The following is a 10,016-nucleotide window of genomic DNA, read 5'->3' on the forward strand; positions in this document are numbered from 1 at the left end:
AGCTAGAGGGATTGCACTCCCAATAGGTGGAAAGGGGGGAGGGGGAGCGTTTCCCACATTTGGAACATAAACGGACAAATGCTTGCTGACGCATTGTGAACCACCCAACACAACCATCGGGCACGTGAGTGTACCAAGGGCGAGGACAAAAGTGGAAAGAAAGTCATCACGAACGCAGACGATGGAAAAAAGAGAAAAAAGAAGAAGTTTTGTCTCAATAACTCACTACCATGCTATTAGAAGCCCTACGTACCGGACACTCAACACGTTTGATTAGAAGGACGGATCATATTTATCGGCCAATTCTCGCAACCATTGTAATGCCTCATCCAACGTTTTCGTGCCGTGCCGGCGATTGTCACGAGTCCTCACATTGACACTCTGCCCCTCTTGCTCAGCTTGTCCCACAACAAGTATGAAGTTGTACCGTGCCAGTTCCGCATTCCGAATCTTCTTCTCCAACGTCGCAGTGCCGTTGTCCACATCAGCAAAGAAGCCTGCAGCAAAAAACGTGTCGCGCACCGTTTGTGCGTACGCAGCGTTCTCGAGCGAAACAGGCACGACAATAACTTGCCGCGGGCTCAGCCAGAAGGGCCAGTCACCGCCGTAGTGCTCGCAGAGGATCGCAATGCAGCGCTCCAAAGAACCGAAAATGGCACGGTGAATCATCACAGGTCGAGCCTGATTGGCATCCAAACGCTGGTCAATGTTGAGTTCGTGTGCAGCCTTCTCGTAGGACGACTTCGGTGCTCCCGCAGCAGCCTCCACCTTCCCCTCCGGTTTGTCAGCTTTTAATTCCGCGTTCGGATCTTTGTGGCACTCGGTGGCCTTTGGCGCTGGGCCATCATCGCCCGCTGCATTGCTCGGCAGAGTGTACTTGAGACCAAACCGCTTCGGTAAGTTGAAGTCAAGCTGGATGGTCGCACATTGATGCCGTCGGCGCAAAGCATCTTCAACAACGATGTCAATCTTTGGCCCATAGAAAGCACCGTCACCGGTGTTTTCCTCCCATGCATCCTCATGTGTTGGGCCCGGCCACACATCATCTGCGGGTGAGTTCTCGTCGTTTTTCTTGTCTCCACGCTTCTTCAGCATTGCCCGAAGTTTTTTAACGCTCTCCTTGCGGCCATCGTATACAAAGGTGGAACCCTTGTTAAATGGGTCAGGAAGCTCGTCGGGGATCCCGCAGAAGCTGTTGAGGGCTGCCTGCAAGTAGGACTCCGCCTCATCCCACATCTCATCTGAACCGAGCTTGTTTTCTGGCCGCGTGGAGTGCTTCAAAAAGAACTTAAAGCCGAGGACGTCATAAACATCCTTGAGAAAAATGAGAGCGCTGTGGATCTCATCCTTCACCTGATCCATCCGACAGAAAATGTGGGCATCATCCTGCTGAAAACGACGAACTCGGGTGAGCCCTGTAAGAGCACCGCTGAGCTCATTTCGATGCAGAACCCCAAAATCAGCATAACGAATAGGAAGCTCCCTGTACGAGTGGGGCTGCATGGCAAACATGAGGCAGTGTCCAGGACAGTTCATTGGCTTCATTCCGTGGTCCTCCTTTTCAACATTGATGAGGAACATATTGTCAGCATACTTATCCCAGTGACCGGAGACCATCCACAACCTGGATGAGAACATGTTAGGAGACACTACCTCCTCGAAGCCCCGTCGGCGATATTGCTTGCGCTGGAACTCAATTAGTGTGTTGTAGATGCGTGCACCATGCGGGAGCCAGAAAGCGTTACCGGGAGAGGCCTCATGGAAATGGAAGAGCTGTTGATGCCGGCCAATAGTGCGGTGGTCGCGACGGGCGGCCTCTTCTTGAAGTTTTTTCCACTCCGTTAACATCGTCTGCTTTGGGAATGAAATTCCATAGACACGCTGTAACACAGCATTCTCCGCCTTCCCCTCAAAGTACGAAGAGGAGTTCTTTGTTAAGGAGAATGACTTCACGCGCCCGGTGTCGGGGAGGTGAGGACCGCGGCAGGGGTCAATAAGGTTCCCGCAGCGATACACCGTGCAAGTGCCATTCTCAGGAACCTTACTTGCGAGTATCTTGCTCTTAAACTCTGTGTACTGGAAGAGTCGAAGGGCGTCCTCCTTCTTTACGGTTAAGCGCTGAAATGGAACCTTCATCTTGACCAACTCCTGCATCGCTGTCTCTATCGTGGTGTAATCCGCTTCCGTCACCGGGCGGTTCGTCTCACCCTCATAGAAGAAACCACCCTCCTCAAGTGCAGGGCCAACGGACAGGCGGGTTTGGAACACTCGCTCTAGCGCATAACCAAGCACGTGGGAGGAACTGTGCCAAAAAACGTGGCGAGCATCAGCATCGTCCCAATCAAGCAGCTCAAGTGTGGCATCGCCCTCAAAAGGTCGAGTAAGGTCCCAAATTTCTTCATTTACACGCGCAGCAACAACCCTTTCCGCGAGCGAATTGGACAACTTCTTCGCAATGTCAATAGGCGTTGTGAGCCAGCTCGTGGCAGGGAGCTGCTTTCCATCATTGAGGGTGATGGAAATGGGGCTCTGCATGGATTTATATTTCTCCTGCTGGGCGGCATACAATTCGTCAAATATGGCATTACGCGTCTTCCAAAAGTCAGGTTCCTGTAGCTGTTTGAGATCGACAGTTGCACCTCCCTTTTTCTTCCCAACAACAGCCGTGGCCATAGTAAAGGACAGTGAATTTGATGTGACCTTTGTACGTAAACTAAATGATATCAACGACGCGTAAAAAAATAGTGATGATTGGGGCAACGCAATAGTGAAACGAAGTACGCGGAACGTGACTTGATGTAAACTGCTAGGTGACAAAAATAAAAGAATATATATATATATATATATATATATATTCTCTCTTTGACTGAGGTTCTCCTCCTTTCACTGTTACCTTTTACTCTTCTCCGCCTTTCTCCTGCACCCCACCTAACGTTATGTAGAAAAATATTTCTATAAATATCGACTTAGGAAGAAGGAACAAATCTAGGCGGATAAGATAGAAAGGCCAGAGACTCCTTACGCGACTTAGTCGAGGTGCTAACGCTTAAAACACTGAGGGTTTCATCATCACTGCCGGAGCGGACAGATGGAGAAAGAAGACAAAAAATACAAACTGTGCAACGACATAAACAAATAAATATATGTCTTACTTACTGGAAGGGAAAAGAAAAGGGTACCGCACACTGCGTAGACTTATGTGGGCGTATTCACTATACCCAACGCAAGGCTGCTATGGTGGCCCATGCGACCCTCTCCTTTGCTTCTTAATCGTTTACAACGCCCTCTTCTCACTCCATTCCGCCATCACGGTGCCGCTACGCCATCCCCAACTAAGAAAGGAATGCGAACCCCAACTCTGTGATGCAAAAATACGACATCGAATAACGTTCCAACAGCATAAACAATCACCGTCACTTCAACAAGCAGCAACGAAATAAAAAGTACCAGAAATGAAAATAAGGGGGAAACAACGAAGTAACAACAGCGAGCAGACGCGCGGAACTCATTCACTTATCCCGTACACAACATCCTCACCTCTTCTTCCCATTCCCTATCAAAGTACTTCCCGTAACTGCAGGCGACGAGCCCTCCACCGGCGTTAGTTCTTAATTTTTTTTTACTTTCTTCTTTTTTAAATCTTTGGAAGCATTTGTGGCATCACTGGTCGATGAAGTGGCCTCAACCCGGGATCTCTTGCGCTTCGTCCGCGACTCATCAACATCATCATTGCCCGGCTCCCGCTTACATTTCGAGTTATCATCTCGGTTTACGAGCGTTTCGCCACCACCTGCAGTCGATACCTTTGCGGCACCGTCCCCTTTCCTGTTTTTTGCTCGACTTGCGAGTCGCTTCGCCACAGCGGCACGAAATGCCTCATTTATTTCCCTCTCTTGGCTTCTCGCCTCTACCTCACGCTGACGTCTCGAACGCACAGCGGCCTCCCGTTCCTCCAGCAACACATCCCATGTGAAACCTTTCTCATATTTGACAGTCCACAGCTGTCCACTGCAGCGACGCCGCCGCTTGCAGTCCACAGGGGTTCCATTCATGGCAGCAGCCGCATATTCCGCATCCTCCGCCTTGGAGAACTCAATGTACCCGCGCATGAACTGTAGAGGAAGGAGTGGACCATTGGGTCGGCGTTCCTTCCTTGGAAACGGAGTGAACTTGCGACGTGTGATGGTGCCGAATCGCCCGAAATGACGCTCCACCTCCTGCGGCCGCATGTCTCGCGGCACGGTGGAAAAAAACAGCACACCACGTTTGGAAGGTGCCGTGTAATCACCGAACCCATCGGGGCTGCCACTCGTGTCGAGCATGGTGGCAAAAGGTGTACGAGGTGCACAAACGCCTCCCCTTCGTATTCCTGAAACAGCCAGTTTATGATTAGCTGAGAAGGAAGTAAAATAAGAAGGAGAAAAAAACTCACTGAACTTTTTCCCACACGCACACGCACCCTCCTTCTTCTTCGATGTCTTCCTTTGAGCTCCCGTCACTTCAGGGTTTACGGTTTTCCCGTGCTCTCTTTGTGGTGAAGAAATGTCAATTTCACCGCCTATGCTTTAAAATAAAGAAAACAAAGCGTTATCCAGCGCAGCACAACCGCAGAGAATAGTGCTGAAACAGGCCAATGGGTAGGCGTAGTGTACAGATCACGTCAATACTCAAAACGCATGTGTGAATTTTAAAAAATATGCCAAGGGGAACGAAACGTGCGGCGACAAGGTAAAAACCGATGTGCCGCATGATATACAAACATCGACCAACTCCACCTCGTGAGAAACAAGACAAAACAAAGAGGAGGGGGAAAGGAGGGGCACAAAAATAACAAAACAGCAGGGGAAAGAACATCAAACATAAAAACACACAAACACAAAAAAAACCATACGAGCAATCAACGCCTATCAGAAACGAAAGCCCTACAAGTGAAATTGGGTGAATGCAGCACAAAGCAAAACAAAGAAATTGAGAGAAGTTGTAAAGTTGTGAAGCATACATCGGCGGATCAGATTGGAAAGGTCACAAACAGAAGTGAAAGGGCAGTTCACTTGGGTAGGGGGGGGAGGAAAGAGAATGGGAGCGAAGGAGGGAAGGAAGAGACCTTCATTTCACACAGAGCGGGAAAAGCATCCAGAGCCTCCATGTAACAAAAAGAAACACATCTTCTCCGCGTACAACTTTCTTCTCCCTCATCCATCCCTTCATTCACCCACGCGTGCCTTTTTTTTCTTTTCCCTCCCCCTCCCTTCAGGTCGAAGTAGTGCTTGTTGGAAGAGCGCACCAGTAACAACTGCCAAAAGGATTTAAGAACGTAACGCCCAAATTCCCCTGCTGACTCTCATCCTACTCCAACTCCCCGATTTTTCCGGCATTCCTTCAAAGCAGACGCAAGCACAAACACATAACATACACACACACACACACAAAACCTCACAGTTTAATGCATACGGCGCAATACATAGTGTAATGTATGTACAAGCAAATACACTACAAATGACGAGTGCCACAACTGAGGTACAGCGCAATCCCGATCCCAAAAAATGAAAAATTAGAGGTAAGAAGACACAAAAAACAAGTCCGCAAAATGAAGGAGCAAAATGAAGCGACTAAAAGAAAGGTTTTAAAGGGTGAACTTTTAACAGAGAAGGCTTTTGAAAAACAAAAAAAGGAGATAAAAGTAAAGTGGAAGAACCTAACCAACACACCACAGAGGTCAGGTATATCCCCACATTTCTTTCCCCTCCCCCTTTTGCACGCACATGAACATAAAGCGGAAACGGTGCCGCTACCAGTGCGTCAGGGGCTCCCGAGGGCCAAACAGTTATCCCGTTCCGGCTAGTCTCGCTTAGGTAATTATTATTTATATAGGATTACCAGCACGCACACATACATATATATATACACATAACCTTACTATGCATTTTTCTTGGGCCAGCTGTTCCGTGTGTGCATTCATGTGGAGAGATCATATCCTGTCCACCTAACAAGCGTTGAATTAACAGGCACCATCCACGCATGCCTTTGACTGCATTATGTGATAGATCAAACAAAAAAAAATGAAAAAAGTAAAAAAAAACTGCTAACTTCATTGGTAAGCAAACACCTCCCCCTCCTCCTCCCTTCCAACACCAGCACACTCCTCAGGCACACATACACACAAGTAAATATTGATCATTTTTTTTCCTCCAAATCCAACATGCCGGCACAAAACCCTTACCGCAGAAGGTTTAATTTTCCTCACCCTGCGACTTAAACGGGATCATCTTCAGGATAGCCATGCATGTTGTGCCTGATGAAGCACTAATGAGGGCCTCGCAAATCTCCCAGTGGCCAGTTCTGTCCGTTAGGTCTAGGGAATAACCCCGTGGAAGCTACTGCCGAGTCAGAAGATAACGTTGATGGCCTACTCTCTCGAAACTGACGCATGGTATTGGGGCGACTGGGAATGGGCAATGTGAACTCATTGTTACAGCCTGGTGCAGGGGGTGGCAAAACCCACTGCCGGTGCTGCTGACCACTAACCGACTGCTCCCGGGGCGTGTGAGGATCATGCAGACGGCCTGCTCGCTGCGGGAGCCCGTGCGCGCGCGGCTGGTGATCTCTGGAATGGTCCGGTTGTTGAACCTCACCACCCCGATGCAGTGAGAGTGGATTCATTCGCCACAACCGTCCCTCATCCACATCCCGTGACATTTCCTCACTCGTTCGCCACTGCTTGTGTGTATTCATCTGGCGAACAGTGTGATCGTTGCATGCCCGATGAGGGTGTCCAGTGGCTGGCCGAGGCGATCCTTCATTCATTAACCGCGGTCGATCCCTACACGTATCTGTCAGGTATTTTTCATCCAGTGGTCGCCGGTGCCCCTCATTCACCCACTGCTGCTGCTGCTGCCCATTCACCTGGCGCATAATTTCTTCGTTCATGAGGCGCTTGGGGTGCTCACCCATTCCTCTCTGTCGGTCCCCAGTTCCTTGAGATAGGGTTTCCGAGTTCGCCAACCACAACCGTCCCTCATCCACATCCCGTGACATTTCCTCACTCGTTCGCCACTGCTTGTGTGTGTTCATCTGACGAACAGTGTGATCGTTGCATGCCCGATGAGGGTGTCCAGTGGCTGGCCGAGGCGATCCTTCATTCATTAACCGCGGTCGATCCCTACACGTATCTGTCAGGTATTTTTCATCCGTCTTCTGTCGCTGCTCTCCACTTAGCTGTAGTGGTAGTTTTGCATCCATTCGCTGTTGCACCTTTCCATCCACACAACATGCACTGTTTTCATCGCTTTCTAGCTGCTGTTTTGCACAACGTTGTCCCTGCTCCTCAAGTTTTTGAAGTGGCTGTCCTTCTCCCCCTATTGATGGACAACTTTGTAATTGTCCGACTCGGACAGCTCCACTCCTTCTCGCGTCATCCCTGCGGCTACGCGAGCGGCCCTCCTCAGCCAGCATATATTGGAGCTGCTCCGTGAGCTTTGCATTCAATGAAATAACCTGCGACCGGAACACCGGCACGTCGTCGTAGTGCACAGGCGCAATGTAATTAAGAAAAAGGCAAATCGATCCTGCTGTTTCGAATAGCCTACCTTGACCGGAGTCCCCATACGGCGCTGTTGCAGAGTCCTGCAAATCATCACACTGGAACACCAAATGCCACCCCGAGGCAGCGCTGGTAATGACATGAATATTCACACGGAAGCACCGACACGCGGCATTGAGGCAAAGCTCATCACCCCACGAACCACTACAGTACATGTTAGATATGTAATTGCTCCACTCCTCCTCACCATCGAATAGAATCTTGTAACTCTCTTGTCGAACCTTCATGTAACCCACCACGAGTCGGCGAATTGTCATGTGAGCACCGGGGTCACCGAGTAGTTGAGTTGCAAGCGAACGGAACAGGCAGTTCCCATCGGATTCTTGAACATTTGCTTCCACACCGAGCCGGCGCATACGCCGCTGAAGCCGAGCACGACCCTCCACAATCTCCCGCTGGCGAGCCTTCTCTGCTACGGTGTCGAGGTCATTCACACCAAACACCGAACCCACCAGATCCGCGTCGCCCGCCGTACCATCATTTCCCTCGTCATCCAACCCGAGATCCCCATCCGTTTCCGCATAGCCCCCCTCCCCGCCCAGACACGCTCGCTTCAGTGACGCAAGTATATCTGCTGGTGTGTTCAGAGCCTCACATTCAACACACATGCGAAGCTCATCTCCACAGCACGGTGATTCCTGCGTGAGACCGCATTGCAAACACGGCCACACAAATGGCGCCTTGCAGCTATGACATTCATCACTATTTTGTGTATTGGTCGTGTTGCACATGGAACAAACCCAAATGAGGTGCACCGTTTTGCCATCCAAACAACGTGTTAGTCGCTTGTCAGTCGCGCTGCACGTAGCGTGGCAAACAGGACACTTGACAGTTAGCTCATCGTGGCCATTGCCCGCAGGGGTTCCTTGGTCCCCCACTTCAATGCATCTGCGGTGCGCCCAGGCGCTGCTACACCGGTGGGAATCAACACCTCGTCCAAGACCGCTATCATTGGCCAACTGAGTGCGACCGGACGGATCGGATGGCAATGTGGACCTCGACTGGGATACGTGATTCGTGGATTGTACCTCATTTGCCGCTGGGGGGGTCGCTGACACCACAGTTGGAAGCTTGGGCACTAACGGGGTCGTCCCTTCAGTGTCTTTTACTCGGCTAATCTTCGAAATAAACTTGGCATCAGCTTTCCGCCTCTCCGGGCTGTCAACGAGAGGCATAATTATGTCAAGAAAAGCTACGCGAAGGCATCGAAAACAGAGCAGCACCTCCTGCGGTTCGATCGGTTTTACCAAAGAGGCGCATAACCAACAGCGATGTCCCTTTGAACCCACACCTGGGAGACTGTTGCTGCGGGTATCGGAAGCAGCGGCACTTCCCTTCGTGTTAGTGCTTGCATTGCCCGTATTAGAATAGCCTGGGCATATGATAAGCTCATGGTGTGCATACGGGCCTCGTTTAACCTTCCTTTCGACAAGTTCTTTGATTGCAGACATCTGTAACTATAGCAAGGACCAACAATATTTTTTACTATTATTCCTGTTGTGGCCGAAAAGGCAGTGATAACAGGGGTGGGAGGCGGGAAAGCAAAGTGATATCTTCACCGTGAATAGCCCCATCTTAGCAGGGATCGTCGAAGTGGTATCAAAGTGGGATAAAAAGGGATGACCAAATAGAAGAAAACGGCAACATAGAAAGATGAAGGAAAAGGAAGAAACCAAGCAGGAAAGTGTGCAGAGGTGAGTAAATGGGTGTGGGTAAAGAGACAGTTGGAGAAACCCGACACTCATTTCAACACGCATGCAGCGCACACGCCCTTCTCTTTCCTCATTGCACCCCTCCAAATTCACTAGGACGATATAAAAATATAAAAACAAACAGACACAAGCACACACAAGGATACGTCCACTACATCCCTCAGCCTTGATGAGGACTGAGGGTAACATTTTAATAATATAAATAATATAGTTCCTCTCTAACAAATAACCCGCAACTAGCACATACACGCACATGTGGGAACGGTTTCTCTCTCCCTATCTTCTGAACAAACAAGGAAGAAAAATAAAACAGGCAAACAGACACGTGCATGCCGAAAGAGCACACGTACCAGGATTGTAAAAATAACAATAATAGTAAGGGTGACTTAGTTAAGTGTGCCCCACTAACCATCAAGCGGCACAAAAAAGGAAAAAAAAACAAACGGAGAAACAAATAAAGAAAAAATACATCAACACGCGCGCAATTGTACATCTTCATGTTAGATTCTCTACGTAGCGAATCCGCTGCGGGGACCCCAAGAGTTTCATTTTTGCTGTTGTTAATTGCCCCTCCTCCTCCCAACATATGTAACAATAAGACTGAAAGGTAAGTGATGAGTAAGTAACTTTTTAAACACTTCAAGCAGTGCATGGCGCCACAAGGAATCTTGCTTCTCCCTCTGAGCTATATATATATATATATA

General features: G+C 49.4%; 3 protein-coding genes across 3 annotated transcripts; all 3 read right to left on the reverse strand.

Annotated features, from left to right (window-relative positions):
• Nucleotides 1-273: 273 nt before the first annotated feature.
• Nucleotides 274-2,673, reverse strand: TEOVI_000835300 (threonyl-tRNA synthetase, putative; the record flags this gene model as incomplete). Its single annotated transcript, XM_067220454.1, has 1 exon — nucleotides 274-2,673. One exon carries the CDS (start codon nucleotides 2,671-2,673, stop codon nucleotides 274-276), a length of 2,400 nt encoding a protein of 799 aa, XP_067076555.1.
• A 935-nt stretch (nucleotides 2,674-3,608) lies between these two features.
• TEOVI_000835400 (RNA-binding protein, putative) lies at nucleotides 3,609-4,322 on the reverse strand (the record flags this gene model as incomplete). The annotated part of the gene is made up of 1 exon (XM_067220455.1): nucleotides 3,609-4,322. One exon carries the CDS (start codon nucleotides 4,320-4,322, stop codon nucleotides 3,609-3,611), a length of 714 nt encoding a protein of 237 aa, XP_067076556.1.
• Nucleotides 4,323-6,303: 1,981 nt separating this feature from the next.
• Nucleotides 6,304-9,051, reverse strand: TEOVI_000835500 (OTU-like cysteine protease, putative; the record flags this gene model as incomplete). Its single annotated transcript, XM_067220456.1, has 1 exon — nucleotides 6,304-9,051. The coding sequence occupies one exon, from the start codon at nucleotides 9,049-9,051 to the stop codon at nucleotides 6,304-6,306; it is 2,748 nt and encodes a 915-aa protein (XP_067076557.1).
• Between the last annotated feature and the right edge of the window lie 965 nt (nucleotides 9,052-10,016).

The sequence above is a fragment of the Trypanosoma equiperdum genome, assembly GCF_001457755.1.
Source record: "Trypanosoma equiperdum strain OVI genome assembly, contig: ctg_1153, whole genome shotgun sequence".
Classification (NCBI taxonomy): Eukaryota; Euglenozoa; class Kinetoplastea; order Trypanosomatida; family Trypanosomatidae; genus Trypanosoma; species Trypanosoma equiperdum.